Source organism: Triturus cristatus, chromosome 1_2, assembly GCF_964204655.1.
Source record: "Triturus cristatus chromosome 1_2, aTriCri1.1, whole genome shotgun sequence".
NCBI classification, from domain to species: domain Eukaryota; kingdom Metazoa; phylum Chordata; class Amphibia; order Caudata; family Salamandridae; genus Triturus; species Triturus cristatus.
The window spans coordinates 84445398-84462908 of record NC_140580.1 but is presented as its reverse complement, the minus strand read 5'-3'; the positions used below and the strand labels follow the sequence as shown (position 1 = coordinate 84462908).

The window sequence follows — 17511 nt, the reverse complement described above, 5'->3', positions numbered from 1 at the left end:
TCATTGTTCTCTCTTTCCCTGCTGCATTTTTATTTCCTTCCTTTTATTTCTCTTATCCATTTCATCCTTCCTTCTATCCTTTTTTAGCTTTTCATTCATTTTTAGTTCTTTAGTTTTGTCCTTCTGCGCTTTCCAATGTGCAATATTTCCCCTTCAAGATACACAATGAACTGTAAATTTCAATTTTTTCATTCACTTTGCTTTCTCTCTCGTTTTGCAACTACAGCTCTTTCGTACAAATCCACAGCAGTGGCATCCCTATTACTCTACTGCTATTAATAATGATTTATATGCAAGCACTGTGGACACAATTTTCAGTGGTATAGAAGAATCATAAGGCAGGGAGTAACATAGAACCCTCACCTGCAGTGCAAACCCTCACCCAGGCTCCTAGTCTTGTGAAATTACTCTTCTGCCACCTCTGATCCTTGCCCTGTCTTTCTGGGATTGAAGGGGGCTCCCCACGCCTTGGTGTACCCCCATTCCAAAAGTTTTTGTGTGCCCCTACAATATTCTGATCAGATCTGTGGGACCTCAAAGTGAGCAATCCAAGAGGTGTCTGTTGAGAAGGGCATATTAGACTTGGTGTATGAAAGGAAAGATGGCAAATAGTCTTTCTTCTATCATTTGTAGTTTAATTTTTGTACCTCTTCCATATTAACTCTTGCCAACTAATAGAGAAGTCAATGTTTATTTCCTGACTCAGCCTCCATATTGTATACCTTCAAGTATTTCCTGTTGTATACCGTAAGGATCAGGTATACAGTGGGCAGATCTCCGTCCGACAATAAGTCGCGGGTCCCACCTGCCTTATCATGTTCAGACTGCTAAAATGCCTTTTCCTACTGTGGCTTGCACTACAGCCCAGAAAAATGGCCGCAGCACAAGCTGCAATAGGAAATGGCACTTTGTGCACATCCATGTTGTGCCTGGCACATGGTTAACCCTGGGCCTAGTTCGTGTAAAAGCGCTACGCGTAGCTGCGCGAAGTGCACTTTGCACTATGCATACTACACGTAGCTAGGCGAACTGCGTAGTGCACTGTGCAAAATGCTGTTCGCACTGATTGCACATTGCCGGATGATTGTCTGCACTGTGCAATCATTGCAAACGGCATCTTGCACAGTGCAAGCAGTTGTTTTCTGCAGCTCGAGTAGATTTGTACTCGAGCGGCAGCTTTCTCAACGCGGACTGGTAGTTTCTCATCGCGAGTGCTCGCGAGCATACGCGACCACTCGCAATGAGAAACCTGACCTCCCCGCATTGAAAATCTTGCCGGGAGGTTTATTTTCCACGCTCGCGATCGGCAACTTGATGTTGCTGATCGCGAACGAGGAAAAAGTCTTGCCGGGATGTTATTTTGCTCTCTCGCAGACGCCAACTTGACATTGAGGGCCACGAGCAAGCAAAAAATTCCTGCAATGCATTTTTGCACTGTACTACGTGCAATTCGCGTAGCGCGTAGTTGCGCAAACTACGCGAGCGTAGAGTAGTCCTACGCCCAGGGTTACACACAGTATGAGGATGTGTGGGGGGGCACTTCATGTGCCGTCTGGGCCATTTAACAGTGACCCACGGGGAACAGGGCCATTCTGGGGGCCCACAAAGTCCCTTTCCAGCTGCCTTTTCATGGCATCCTAATTCCTACGGCAAAAAGGACTATTGATGGACAGAATGCAGAACAATGTCATACATTCACCCCAGTACAGAGATCTGGGCCTATATCCATTGTTTTTTTGCTCACCATGCCATTCCAGTTTGGACCCAGCCATATGCAAATCAGTCTTGACCATGTGCCCAATGGGAACAATCCAGCCCGAACAGCCTAATTCCTACGGCACCACCTCCATTGTAGGGATAGGAGTGCGACCGCCACCCAACGGGATCCTAGAACCTGTTGGAGGCGGCGGTCTTCCCCCTGACAGCAAATGGTTCAACCGGCATCCAAATGAGGCCCTTTGTATTGAATGGATCAACCACAATCTACAAATGTCTAATGGCAAAATAATATTGCCATGAATGAATGACACACGAAAATCTTGTTGTAGCTAGTGATCTTTGATAGTGTGGGACATAGCATTTAAACATAAATAGTGAACGAGGTTAGCCTAACTTGTTCCAGAAGATTCTCCCCTACGCAAAAGTTTGAAAACTTGTACCATTTTCACCGAAGTTGACTAAAAAGCCATATGGACACCCATGAATTATTCAAGTACGATATTGCCAGTATGTCTGACCTTCTACAAGGTTGTTGGGTGTTCTCCCTCCCAAGACATATTAACAAAATTCGGTTGTATAATTAAATATGGCCTAACATTTAGAAAATGCTCATATCAACTTTCTTAACTTTTCCACTCTGTTTCCTTTCAATCTCCTCTCTCCTGACACCATGTTGATTCAGAGTCAACTGAGAATATTTGGCAGCTGAAGAGTGGACAAAATTTAATGTTTTTGAGCTTTCACAGATTCGGTAAATTGACAGCAGAGCAATGTTGACAATGCAACATGCGCATATATCTGTGTAACATCTGTGCCAAGATTCATGTTAATGGATCCTCTATTTCACCTAGCTCAAGATTACAACTATTGCGCCTTCAGAATTTGTTGCTTAAACAGACCTTAATGTCATAGCCTACAGATATCTCAGTAGTAGCATTGTTGGATAGTAACACGTTGAATGCTTGTTGATCCAGAATGAGTCACTAAAAATAACACTCTGAAGACAGTTAAGAAGTGATTTGAACTGCTCATGGCTCACCATTAACTTCAGAACACAGTTGAACGATATCTGCTCCATTACAAGACTTATTTGGATGTTATGTAGAATGGTTACCTTTTGGCAATATTGCCTCTTGAAATTACAGTGTCAGTTTTGAAATTCCTTTGCAGAAGAACATTAATCTATACATCAATTAGTCTACTTAAACCACATCTTTGTCATCACAATCTTGCTATGATCACTGTTATGCCTATGTAAGGTATTGGGTACTGGGGGATGATCTAAAGAACTCCACCTTGAATTTGATTAAGCTTATCTTTCTTCTGTACCACTGCAGTACAGTACCTTTTTTCCATTTTTAGCTGCTAAGCCTAGAGTTTGTTCACTTCCTCTTTATATTTAATATAAATTATTCCATTCCAATTAAACCTGACACGGCTGTTCCTTTTGGACATATTTATTCCCTAACTGAGAAATAGATGGCGATAATTATGGCTTATATACAGGACAATTAAAGAATGGGTTAACTATGCCTAGAAAGCCCTAGACCCGCAACCTTGTATTGATTTTGAAGCTTAAATCAGATCATGACCAAGAATAGATACTGTTTACATCAAGTTGATAATTTTTTGGCATCAGTCCAAGGAACACAAGTTTCAACCAAATTAGATTTAAAAGGAGATCTGCGTCTCCCAAACACAAAAGAATGGCAATGAGTTGAAAATAATGCTTTGCACTCCAATTTCGCATTATGAACACCGTGTAATGCCAATTGGTTTGCGCAATGCTCCGGGCTCTTTTTCAATATGATAATGATTCAATATTCTCAGATATCTTTAATCAGTTTGTGTTTTTTTGTTTGGACAATATTCTAGTGTGTTCAATTACTTCTGAAGAACATAAAGAACATAAGAAAATAGTATTATCAAGATTTCAGCAATAGGATTTGGCTCGTTAAACCTGCAAAATTTAAATAGGTTGAATTGAGCACATTGGGTTTAGATTGAATGCCTCTTATCTCTGTATGTATCCCAAGAAACTGAAAACTGTTTTGGATGGGACTTCACATGTTAATGTCAAAGAGACTCAAAGTTATTAGAGTTTTGCTGAGCTACGCAGAGATAGTAACCATGTTTTGAAAAGGTGAAAATAAAAAAAGAGTTTTGATGTGATTATCAAACAGAAAATGCATCTAAGATGCTTAAAAAGATGTTTACTCAAGCACCAATACCATGTTATCCTGACATTTCAAATAACGTATTGCAGAAAAGGGTGCTTCTGAAAGAGCAGCTGGAATGGTCTTGTTGCAAGGACAAGAAGATGATGGACAAGAACATCCTGTCTTTTATTTATCCCATGCCATATCAAAATCTAAAAGGAATTATTCAGTACTTCAAAGAGAACTCCTAGGAGTTCTATTGTACTATGTGGAAACATCTGTTGATGGGAACTAAAGAACAATTTGAAATAAAACAATTAAATGAATTACAGTGTTTGCTAAATATTCAATGTAAATACAGTTGTCAAGCCAGAGGGGAGATTTTCTATGCCCACTATGATTTCACTAGCGGCTATGTTGCTATTTCAAAGAAGGATATTTTATTTCATAATTATCCAGAATTGTAATGTGCATATCAAGGTTGCATGCATTAAAAAAAGTAAAGTCCCCATGCAGGCACTAAAGGTCTGCGTATCTTGGAACATCATGCTCCGTGAACAGTCACCACCCATACTGCTCGGAACATTTTGGTATCTCTGCACTTGTAGTCACCAGAGGGGTGTTCCACAAATCACCTGGTACACTAGGCATGAAAGTCAGCAGTGGAGTCTTATAATCCACCATGGAGCAAAAGCTGTCCAACTTAGACCTCTAGTTTTATCACCAAAAGAATGCCACAACTCTCCGAGAAAGGGTGTGGAAGCTTTATAACCAACCCTATGCAGGATGGTGAATTCACCATAAAACCTTTTTCGAGACTCCCAATCTCAGATGGAACTGGATCTATCCTTAAATGTCAGTCCTGTTCTAAATACAAGTAGACTGTGACAAGAGCAGGATATGTTACATTGCATTTTGTTGCATTTTTCTCCTCATTGCTACTGTTTTTGTCCCTATTCCTTGCTTTCGTCATTTTGATCTTTTTATAGATTTCTTCATCTAGTTTTCCTGTCTAGCTCGTTTCCCTTTCCTGATGTTAGGGGTATTCTGTTGCCTTGCTGAGCTCTTCTGTTCTGTTATTGCTCTTAATTTAAGATTGCCAAGGAGGCTTTTTCCCTACTGTTGCTTTTTCCTCCTCAGTGGAACTTGACACCTTTAACATATACAATTCTATGCATGGTGGCATCATGGCTAGTGGGACGAGTCACCCTTTCTTAGGGCAGTTAAGATGGGAACTCAACAGATCTCCTCAGCCTTAAATCCTTGATAAGCAGTATGCCAGCTGGGGTCAGCAATCTTATGGGTTCAGATAGTAGAAAGCCAACATCTATCTCTCACTCTCAAAGAACAGTTGCTGTATTTTCATAAAAAAGTTTGTCAAAATACATGATGACATGCTTTTATGCGATTCCTACAGTAACCTCCTTTTTAGAAAGCACCATTTGCATCAAACCACATCATCAATAGTTTTACCAAGCTCAGGATGTATGTACACTCCTCTATCAGGGTCAAACATATTTCGAAAATGTAGTCATTTTAACCCCAAGCTCCAGTACCTAAACAAAACTTGCCATGGTTTGTCCAGATATGCCAGCTATTTATTTTTAGTAAATAAAAAGCTGGTCCCAAATCAACAGCTTGTGTATATTAGCATGTACTCACAAGTACTGCTACCACACCTGAACGCATTCTGTCTTGCATATTCATGTGCTACCATTAATGTCACACAGGTCCATAATGGAATTACCACCATTATGCCAGGAATAGTAACAGTGATATTGATAGTGCCCACTGCATGTCAAGGATGGACACCATTATGCCATAGCTGGTATTATGGTAGGGTTGAGCACCATCATACTGAGGATGGGCATCCTACAACATGCCAGGAATCTCACTAATATGGAAGAACCAGGATTATCTATGAATAGGGACCCTTATTGCAAGGATGTTTGCACCATGTCAAGTACGGCCATCATAATGTCGTGGCTAGCATTGTGACAGAGATGAATACCATCCTGCAGCACTCAAAAGGTGATGGGAGGCTGCTACCAATACGTCTAACCACTGGCAATAGCTTGTGGTAGCACTTAACCCATCGTTCTTTTGCTCACTATGCCACCTCAATTTGGAGCCAGCCATATGAAATTCAGCCTTGACCCTGCTCCTCATGGGAACAGTCCAGCCCAAACTGCCAAGTCAGGTCCTCACTGAACTGGAACACAAGCATCCCAGGACTGGTTTCGCTCTAGTTATTTGCTCATCAGCGTGGTACAGCTTGGTTTCATTGACACAGTGAGCATGGAACCCATGTCCGGGCATACCCATGCTTTTTAGGCTGGTACCTGCAACACATGAAAGGTGATAGCAGGCTGCTTGCAAAAAGTCTCACCGCTATCAATATCTCGGGTAGCACATCAACCCATCGTCTTTTTGCTCACTGTGCAAACTCAGTTTGGATCCAGTCATATGCAAATCAGTCTTGACCCTGCTTCTCATGGAAACAGTCCAGTCCAAACTACCAAGCCAGGTCTTCCATGAACCGAAAGTGAAACACAAGCCACACCCTAGTTATAGGCTCATCAGCCGGGTACAGCTTGTTTCCAGTGACATGTGAGCACAGGACCCACATCTGGGCATACCCATGCAACTTATGGCAGTACACAAAGCACTCAACAATTGGTGGGAGGCTGCTTGCAACAAGTCTAACCACTTGCTATAGCTCGGGGTGGCACTCCAACCCATCGTTTTTTTGCATACCATTCCACCTCAATTTGGACCCAGCCATATGCAAAAGAAATATTGGTTGCGATGCTACCCTGTCTACCTCCCACAGTTGTCAATAATGTCCACTACAATGTATCACAATTATCAGCAGGTAGAATCGTTCGAGTGGCCTCCTTGGCAAAGATACATCTCCCGCTGTATTAGATAGACTAAACCACACCTTATAGTCGCCATCTTGGAACGTGCCCAGCATGATCTACTACTCAATCTAAAGTGTGGAGGTTATGTGATGTGGCTAGAGATGACACCTGCTGGATATATGTGATGTGGCTAGAGATGATACCTGCTGGATATAGTGTCATTTGTAACTTTGTGATCATAACAGTTATGAAAACAATCGAGACATTATTGTACATATATATCATCCATTTGTTAAATAGTTATCAGCAAGTTGTGTGACTTCTTTCCGTATAGTAGTGCATGTATGGCATACCATAGTAACATAATACAGTGAATACTTAAGGCATCTAAACATTAGTCTGCATAATCAGTACAACAGTACTATACACAAACATGGTGTTATGCCATGGGTCCAGATCATGCCAAGGGAGATGTTAATCAGTCCCATATTCACAGAGCCACAGTGACAGTCTCTCAAAGTATTAATGCTGACACATCTTTCGGTTTGCTGGCACAGTTTAGCCATTATTCCTTGGTTTTCAGGTGTTTATCCAATGGCTCTCTCTTCTGGTTAGCCTGGTTTTTATGTTGCCCCAGTGTGAGTCCAAATGCAATACGTCCAGCATGTGCTACTTCACACCATCCTCATGATGTTTGAGCTCCAAGTATTGTTTGATAAGAGGAGCCACTTCAACCTTGCAGAAAATCCTGCTGCGATGCCAGCTCACATACAACATGAACACGCTCATATAATCATATAACCCACATACATTTTCTTATTTTGCCCAATTTATCAATCATATTTATTACTAGATAGTTAAAGTGATATTGGGATTGAGAACATTTTAGCATTTCATCACTTTATAACATAAAAAATCTTATATTTCAATCTGTAGTCACAGAATAATTGGGTTGTTTTGCTGTTGTAGGTCCTTTGATGTTTGTATGATTTTAAATAGTGGTAATCAGTTACTAAAATCAAGGTAGTTTATTTATATAATGTTGTACATTATGCATGGATATAATCATTGGATAACAAAACTCCCTTAAAATACAATAAACTTTTCAGAAAACCAATAGGATTCCATCTATGCTCTTTGCAAAAAAATTCAAAATGTTGTTATTAAGGATGAGCATAACTGGACTAACTATCTTAAGTGCAAATATGCAGGATTACTGCACAATTACATAGAATTACACGCTATCATCTTAGTGCGAACATGAACATGAACCTCAGTGGCTACTCGTGCTCTTAGTTTGTTGTTCCTGTGCTCCTGCTGTTTGCCCCAAATTGCTCCTAATTACTCGATTACGCCTACTCGCACAATCATAAGTCCCAAGAGTAATGCAGATTTACTGACATTACTCCGATTACTGTGGTGTAATTAAAATTGCACCCAGACCTAGTAAAATATTGCCAAAGTTACTTTCATAATTTTACACCTTTGCCTATCAATATGTACACAAGTTTAATGTCTGCTTGTTGATAGTCCATCGGACCATGCATAGCAGGAATGTGCAGTACAACATTTATGTATGTCAATTTTAGTTTCTCAGTGGTCTAAATCATTTCCTCATTGTTAAACACCAGCCTGTACTGTTTTCAGTACTTTGAATATCTATTGTCTCCGGTGGAAAACAGATCTGCATCCCAAATGTATGTTCATCTTTATATTGGCAACAGATAGTTTCCATGTGAGGATCACTTTTTGTACACAGAAGTGCCATTTAATTGTGCAAACCAGAGATTTCTTTGAACCTCAAATCACAGATTTCTTTGAATACGCAAACAAAGATTTATTTGAATCTAGAGAAACCAGTCATAGAGGAGTCAAAATAACAATTTAGCACAGCCATGCTAGGAGAGCTTGTCAATGGTCAGGGGGCTGGTTGCAGATGGGATATGGAGGCTTTGATATACATTTGGAATCAGTCTCAGAACCGAAAAGTGGGTTCTGACAATCAGTGCACAACCACAATAAGTAAAAAGGCGATATTGAAAAGAGGAGACAGGGAGGGGAAAGTGTAGATTCACACAATGGGTTAGATACATGAAATAGAGAGGACAGAGAAAAGGGGTAGATGGGAAGGATCTAGAGAAGGGGCCATAGAAGCTCCAGAGAAAGGGAAACAAGAGGAGAGAGGGAAGATGCACAGAAAAATCACAGAAAAAAAGGAGTGGGGCATATCAAATATTCAGTGAATTGAAGAGAGGGATAGAGAAGACATAGATTAAAACGATATATTTTATTGGTTTTCCAAGAAATACTGTTCTACCCTGCTTTAGGTATCCAAAAGCCTCTAGAAAAAGCAGGTTGAATCCAACTTACCAATTTGAGCCAGGAAGTCAGACGTAACTCTATACACATATCTACTTGAGGATGGTTTGTCTAAGGTAACAAATTCAATTAGTCCTGTGAGACAAGAGGTTAATTTATTAGTGAGTTCCAGTGCGCCTTTTTTCCAAAGATGAACACAAACAAGAAAATCACACTACATTTTTAAAAAGGCTTTATTAATAATGAGTGCCCTAATCTAGAGCAGAATATATAATTATATGTTATTAAAAAATAAATATGATGGTTGTAATAAAATAGTCAACTAAGTAATGCATTAAAAAGAATTGCAGCCTATTAGATTGTGAGTAGATGATGTTCATTAAATCAAAGCATGTTGTAGGTAAATCAGCCAATGATAAAAATCCCTCCGTTTCTAGCATTTAGCTAACTCTTTCTAAGCAGCAAAGTGCCCATTTGAGATTCCAAGATGGCTTCTAACACATTTAGTTTTGCTATATAATAAGTATGTTTTATCAGGTAGTGTGCTTGGAGAAGATTGTATTTTGACTCTGCTATGGGTTCCAAGCTGAAAAAATCATATATATTGAACTTCATTTTAGCTAAATTGTCTAAAGCATGTATCTCGCTTGAAGCTCCCAGAAAAAAATGCCTTTGCATCAGACTTAAATACCATTTTCTAGGGGTTATGAAAAGTCCAGACCTCATGATTAGTGATGTGAAACTCAAAAATTGACATGCAAATTTTGTTGCACATTTTCTAGAATCTACTACATATTATAATTCATTACATTGGTACATGATAAACGAGCAATTTGTGCATTACCAACCTATAACAAATCAAGCATTGTATGATAGATATGCAACTAATACTAGTAGAAACTTGTTTATAATTGAGAAATTGCATACAAATATATGAATACACAAAATGTAACAGGGGCACATAAGTAGGGATAACGCAAAGCATGCTACAGAAACAGTAGTGGGAGATAATGAAGATTCACAGGTGACTGAGAAATAGAGGATAGGGGAGAAGAGTTTGGAAGATCCATACAAAGGTTGAGGAGGGAACCATAGAAATTTTTAGAATATTTTGGATGAGAGATGGGAAAGGCACACAGGTATGCATAGGAGAGAATTAGATAACATCTGCAAAACGAGAAATGAAAAAAGTAAATGATGAGCCAGATACAATTTGTTGGAAGGGAAAGACCAGAGGGGATTTGTCAGAACAGGTGCAAGGTGAAACATGAAATAAACATGCCAGGGAATGGAGGTGACCCAGAGAACTCAACAAAATGAATGTACTTACTTTTATCATAAGTTTAACATACCCTTATAATGCATTTTATGACAATAAGTAGAGTAAATAAATGGATCTCCCAACCACACATTTAGTAATAGATAGAAGAATGCCAGCACAATTCTTTAGCTCAATCAATATAAGTTTTAATACCAAGCAAGTGAATTTTATTTTAAGAAGTATATCTAATAGTCACCATCCAATGCCCCATACAAACGCAAGAGTGCTTAATGTTTCTAACTTCACTAAAGGATCAGTACTGAGAATTGGAGTAGTCCGCACCATTTGATTGCCCCATACTTTGAGTGAGGTTGTGTTTTACTATAATGTCAATACAACCACCACTCATTTATTTTGACAACATTTTCTTGACGTATATCAGCAGCACGAGGCGACAATGGCACTGTATTTATCTTCACTTTTGACTAGTCCTAAGATGGCACTTACTTGGTAGCCCTCCATAATAGTGAATGCCTCACTGGTGATGTGACTACTGTGAGAAATTAGATTATTAACTAGAGGAGACCAGTGTATGACCTCTTGCACAGTTACTTAGTCAAGTAACCAAGTAGAAAACACAAGCTTGAAATGCCAATAGATCTCACTTGTTATTTATGCAAAATGTGGTAATTGTTATTTTTGCTTAACACCATAATTTGTAACACTTGAAAATATATAATAGAATGGAATTGTAAGATTTTTAAAGGGTTTTAAGGACAAATGGAGTTGCATTTTTTATATAGGTATACAATTGTTTCATTTGATAGTCCCCACCAGCCTCTACAGTCTCAAGTCTTTGGTTGCGCTGGGATGCCCCGTCGCTGGGGCAGCCATGCGCATTACAAATCTTACAATAATAAAAAATAATTATGTAATTGTACAGTAGTATACAATGAGTAAAGCAGAAATAGAGGACTTGTTGTGCATTGGTAGAAATCTATCAGCTGTTACATTTATTTAATGTTTGGTGATTTTTAGAGAATGGTTGAAGTGTAAGTAAGTGTTGAAGGTGATGCAACTGTAGTTTAATGTGTTTAGCATTATTCTTTTGGGCTAGAGAGTGGTGGTTTTCAGAGTGTTATGCTCAGGGACTGTTAGCTTGCAAGCTGTTACATGAATGTTACTTTATGAAATAGTGCAAAAGGTGAAGATGTGAAAACAATGTTATTAGTATATTTAGGTTATATTAGTTTTACCAGAGTTTGGAAGCATCCAGGATAATGTGATTGCAAAATGTGATTTCAATTTGTAAAAGGAAGTGTTTAATGCTTCTTCCTTAATGTTCACAAATTCAAAATAACTTGAGTCTGGTGAGGTTAGGCATGTTAAGTTAGATGTGGTTGGTTTGCTATGGTACATATGGAAGTATGACAGGTTAGGTATGGCAGGTTAGGTAGTGTAGATAGGTAGGTTAGGTGTTGCAGATTAGTCATTCTAGGCTAGGTACAGTTCGTATTTGTAATTGTTTGTAATAGGCAATAGTTATAATAGAGAGTTTTCATATGTAGGTTTGTTGGGTATGATAGATAAGTATGGTAAGTAGATACAGTAGGTAAATATTTATGGTTAGTAGGTATGTTGGGTAGCTATGGAAGGTGTGGTAGTTTAGGTTGTGTAGGTTTGGAAGGATATGATAGTGAGGTAAAGTATGGTAGGTAAAGCCTTGCAGTTTATCCTGGTCCAAAGTTATCTTCTCAAAATATACTGATGAACCTGCTGGCCGATTAATTTCCGATGAATCAAGCTATTTATTACGAGCGTCAGGGTGTGGCCAAGCAATAACATTGTGCTCTTCAGCGCACAATTAATCCCACAGTGTGGGACTTACCAGATTGGTTTCCATGACCTCATACTGCTGTTCCAGAACTTTCCTAGCCAGACTGGGGTGGGACTACGTCCTCTAGTCCTGCGAGCTGCAGGGTGGGCCAAGCAGCAACATCGTCTCTTATATGCACCATTAATCCCTCAGTTTGTACATCTGGCCCCAAGTCTCTAATAAATAGTGTTTATCAGTAGTGCGATCTGATGGTTTGTCCAGTTACAACTATATTTTAGTGTCCTTAAAAAGTGAACTACTGGTAGATGGCCTAATCAATCTAAAACTTCAAACTTGTCATCTCCACAGAGTTTTATATACTGCCAACTTGACCCGAATCCAATCAGGTATCAGAGCGCTTTACATTGCACCAGCTACGTTACATTAGGACACACATTAATTCTTTGTTAGGCACGGGGAGATTAAGTGATTTGCCCAGAATCACAGGATGTTCAGCGTCATTACCGAGACTCGAACACAGTTCCCCAGGTCCAAAGTCGAGCGCCCTAGCCGTTAGGCCAACTCCTCTCACCGACTCTGCAATTAAGTTAAGACTTTCTCCCCCATCCATGCAAACTGGCACTAATGCTCACAAGCTCCATGAGAAGCAAGCTGGTCATCAAACCACCTTGAGGCTTGACATCTGTGGCCCTGAGACAGCCAACCTAGACTCAGGTTTATACTTGATCGATTGACTACCACAATTAGTAAATTCTAATTCTGCGGCCAAATGCATTGCTAATCCTGTTGTAAATGTCCCAGTACTTGCTGATGTTACTGAGGATCAAAGCTAGGGATACCCTTGAGTAGGGATAGCTCTAATTTTGTTAGCACTTGCCAGCCTTGGAGTGAATGTGGGTCTGATGGGCACAAATCCCAAATAATCACCGATTTACAAAAAGTATTGACTATAATCTCCTTCAGTCTAGCAGGGATCAACTCCAAACTCACTGATAAGGATTGGCTCTCTTTTATACTGAAACATGATGTATTTGTTTTCTAATAAACATGGGCTGTTGATAGAGTTTTTGTCAATGGTCTCTGATAGAGACTTCTAGCTGCAGATTCCTTACCTTAGAATTTCCCAGACGTAAGGCTGGTTCTGGAATCTTTTGTGTGAGCAGTATCCCTTGTGGGCTTCTTTAGGTTGCTCCTTTCGGCTCTGTGTGACGTCGTTGCCAGTGGTTATGATGTTGCAGTCACCTAAATAGGTCCCAGGCGCGCGGACGTCAGTTCTTTCTTTCCGTGCCAGCTAAGCGCTGATCCGGGAAGAGCTACCCCTCTGTCGTTTTTTAACAGTTTTTTTTTTACTTTTTGTCAACTTTTTCCATCATGTGTCGAGGGATGTCTTTGAGGAAGACAGGTTATAAACTGTGTGGCACCTGTCACTACGCCATGCCGGTTACCGATCCCCTCCTCATATGCCTTTGGTGTCTCAAGCCTGACCATGAGTCGGAGTCGTGCTCGGACTCTCGGGCCATGGCTCCGAAGGCCCTGAGGGAGCAGGCTCTGAAGCTCCTTGCAGCCTGGCAGTCAACACCATCCAGTGAGACTCTGCAGAGATCCCGTGCCCTATCAAAGAAGAGGAGGTCGCTGGACTGCTCGCAAAGCCCCAAGTCATCTTCCACTCGAGGCCCACTCGAGGAGCCCTGAACAATCGGGGAAGAGGCACAAAAAAAAGAAGTCTAAGCAGACTTCGTCTTCGCCTAGGCTGTCATCCGTCGACGAGAGTGGTAAAAAGCACTGACGCTCTAGGCACGGATCTGTGGAGTAGGAGCCAGGGTCAACTTTGCACCCCCCTCCTTTTCCGGAAGCCAGAGTGAGCCCGGCTCAAGTTAAAGAGGCCATGCACCACGTATTTGAGCAGGCTGATCCCTCTTGAGACCCTTTGGGCTCTATGGGATCGGGAGGGGCCCTATCCAATTCAAAGCCATCGGCTCCAGCCACAGGACCAGTGGAGCCTCAGGGATCCGATTCCGGTAGTGCCAATACGACCTTCCCCGGTGTCAGATCTGAAGTTGGTGCCTTCGGGGCCTCCGGCGGTCACCGGTGGTTCCAGCCCCATCCTTATCCCCTATGACACAGAGTCGGATCGGCGTCTCTCTACACTGATTCTAGAGCCAGTAGAACCAAGGAGTTCTATGTTGTCTCCTGAACATTTCCATGATATTGCAGGCACTGGAGAAAACTGGCAGGGGTATATGGACCCTTTAGAACACCAGGAAATATCTGCAAAGCAGACGGAGTGGTGTGAGGAACTTGGGGATAATATTTAATAATATACAGATCACAGCAATAAAATCCAAAGGTGCACTCATGTAGATGTAAGCAAAAAAAAAGGGGTGACAGCACATGTTTATTGATTTTGCAGCAGGATATAACATGAGTTGAGGGGAACAAAGAGGTAAATCCAAAGAGCAATCAATTGAAGGGATATCCTTGCAACTCAACTAGCTGTACTTCATCGTTCCTAATTACAAGCTGGTAGCCAAATGTCTACCTCTGTGAAAACAAAAGTGTGTACATGGATTGAATTCCAAGGTTTCTGATCATTATCGCAACCCTCGCTTTTTCCCCACAATAGAGTTTAGAAAGTCAAACCTTCCAAAATATATCGGGGAACAAAATCTATGGAAAATGGAAAATGGTAAAACATGCAATATCCAGTGTTTTAAATGCCTATTTTGCATGAAATGCCTCGTTAAGTTAATGCTATGGAAAAAGAAGCATTTAGCACACCTGGTAAATAACTCAACCTAAGATAATGATGAATGTCTGCCAATGCTGTGATCCGTTTCTGTCCTTCCGTAACCTCCTGGCTTGCATACACTCCCTCACTCTTTGGGGCATATTATCAAGGGCTGGCGATAGAATTATCGCCGCTTTAGCGTCCGTTTCCAAAAGCGGTGATAATTTTATCGCAATATCATCAAGGACATGCTAGCGCGTGTTTCCTTGACTTAACGCCCGTTTGCAGCACGCCTAACTAATGAGATGCAAAGTATGCGTGCCTGACACAGCTTGATGACAAAATATCGCAAAGGAAGCCTCTCAATATTTACAACAATGGACCGACCGGCGTAGCGATAAAAGAAATCATGCTAACTGGCCATTATCGCTAGATTTTAACGTCTGCTAAAATCCAGACTAATGTATAGATGACATTGGGGGTGGATTATGCTGATACGACCACAGGGAGGGTCGTATCAGCAAGGTTATCGCCGTTTTGCTTGCAACATCGCTGGTTTTCCAGCGATGTTGGCCCATTTCACACGATATCGCTGGAATATTAATCACCATTGTGCTAAGCATTGTTAATACAGCGCTAGCATGGCAATATATTCCAGCGATACCTGGCGATAGGAGAATTCGCGGTAAGCGCTGTCAGCAATAATTATTGCTGCCGCTTGATAATATGCCCCTTTGTATCTTCCAATGCTGCTTCCCCCTCTCTTGTATAGCGCGCCAGTGTTTTATAGCCAGGCATGTGGTATACAAGCACCATAAATACTGTCAGAAATTAAGAAATTGTTCTGAAAAATGTTCATGAAAGTGTATAAGCTCAACTTTTACAATCTTATCTATTTTTCTCTCTTTATAGCTCAACGGACCACTGCAACTACGAGAAAGACCACTGTACCAGGTATGCCCTTTGTCGTAATTATCATGTTTGAATGAATGAAAGAGCAGGGCCTCAAATGCATGACATATAATACAACATTTCTAGATATAGGGCTTGAATTCAGCAAATGAGGCACTAGGAAGAAATTAGAGATGTTAAATATGAGCTCTACTAAAGGTGACAGCCAGAGATAAATGGGACAAAGCGAGAGACTTCACAGTAACCCTACACAGCTGGAAGGTTGGCAGGCAGTGGAGTAGCTAGCCTTGGCGGTGAAGAGTGGGGGGGGGGCTTGCTGGCGTGCATTTACCACATTTTCCGCTCCGCTCAAATGCTTTGAGGAGCGGGGGGGGGAGTTGCTCTTCTCTTGCGCCCGAGACGCAGGTAGTAGCGGGGGGAGGCGGCCACCCCAAAAAGTTGTGCCGCCTAGGGCGGATAGCCCCCTATCCCCCACCCCCCCTTAGCTACGCCACTGTTGGCAGGGGCATGAAAACATCAAGTTATGGTACTTTGAGGCCATAATTGAGAATACCATGTTGTTAGTGTCGATTAGCAGGGCTGACATGCCTTAAACCTCCAAATGAATAGGAGTTTTGTATCTTGATTACATTCTTATTGTAACTTATGAAGGCCCATGATTGAATTAATGAGAAAAGAGAAACATTCCTGTCCATCACTGTAAACCAATACAAGCATTAGACATTGTTAACAAGCTCCATGACCATTGATGTCACTACCTTAATCCAGTGCAGCTAAGCTACCACCCTCACCACCACATTTCCACTATAACACAATAAACACATGCTTGCTGTGCTGGTGACTTTGTGCTATTACTGATGCCGCATATCTCAAAGTGGAAGGTAGCCTCTTCTGAGTCTGTGGAGTAACATTGATGTGGACACGAAAGGGTGATGTGGGTCAATAGAGGTGTAATGATGAGATGCTAGTGCATGAGTTAGCATGTTTGGGATATAGGTGGGTGGTCAGTGGCTGTTGAAGAGGAATGGTGCTGCCAGTGGATTATTTGGGTTGTTCAAATTGTAACTGAACTTTCAATGAATTAACGTGCATTTACGTATTTGATGTGTGCATCTATTCTACACTGCTCTCTTCAGTGATGACTGAGCATTGTCCAGCTTCAGGTATCATGGATTATTGTAAATATGGTATCAAACATCTCATTAATGCTTCTCTTGTCGAGGGGACAATTCCAGCGCAGTGTTGATCTCTCCACATCTAAAGAAACCATTACATGCTCAGCAGCCAGACGTCCCCCTCCAGCTGGAAGTCCCCGAGCAGCTGCCCGTTACCCTCAGCTGGACGTCCCACCCCACAATCCGGTCGGATACAGGGAATAAACTACATTGGCCTCACACGATTAGGAGCTGTCTCTTCCAACATCCTGAGTGTCAGCAGGCAAACATAATAATTCCACCTGTCCAGTAATGTCCCTGGAACATATTTCCGCTATTGTAAGGGCCACTCTTTCTCACTATGTTTTTTAAACTTCCACAAATCTGTACTTTTAAATCTAGTAGCATTTTGAAATCAAATTACACAGAGGTACAAGGCGCTTATTTCTGCAACACTAAAAAAGCAACATTACCCCTACGGCTGTCATAGCTGTTACTGTGAGGCCCCAACTCCTTTGAAATAGTCTTTCCAAGCTTTCTTTTATTATGGGATAAAAG

General features: G+C 41.1%; 1 protein-coding gene across 10 annotated transcripts in view; it reads left to right on the top strand.

Moving 5' to 3' along the window:
• The window catches only part of LOC146866846 (scavenger receptor cysteine-rich domain-containing protein DMBT1-like), a 1139300-nt gene that overhangs the window by 958130 nt on the left and 163659 nt on the right, over window positions 1-17511 (top strand). For all 10 annotated transcript variants that reach the window (XM_085602006.1, XM_085601995.1, XM_085601984.1 and 7 more), the window contains one exon: window positions 15800-15841. In XM_085602006.1, coding sequence (XP_085458132.1) covers window positions 15800-15841 — 42 coding nt within the window. The remainder of the gene's footprint in view (window positions 1-15799; window positions 15842-17511) is intronic.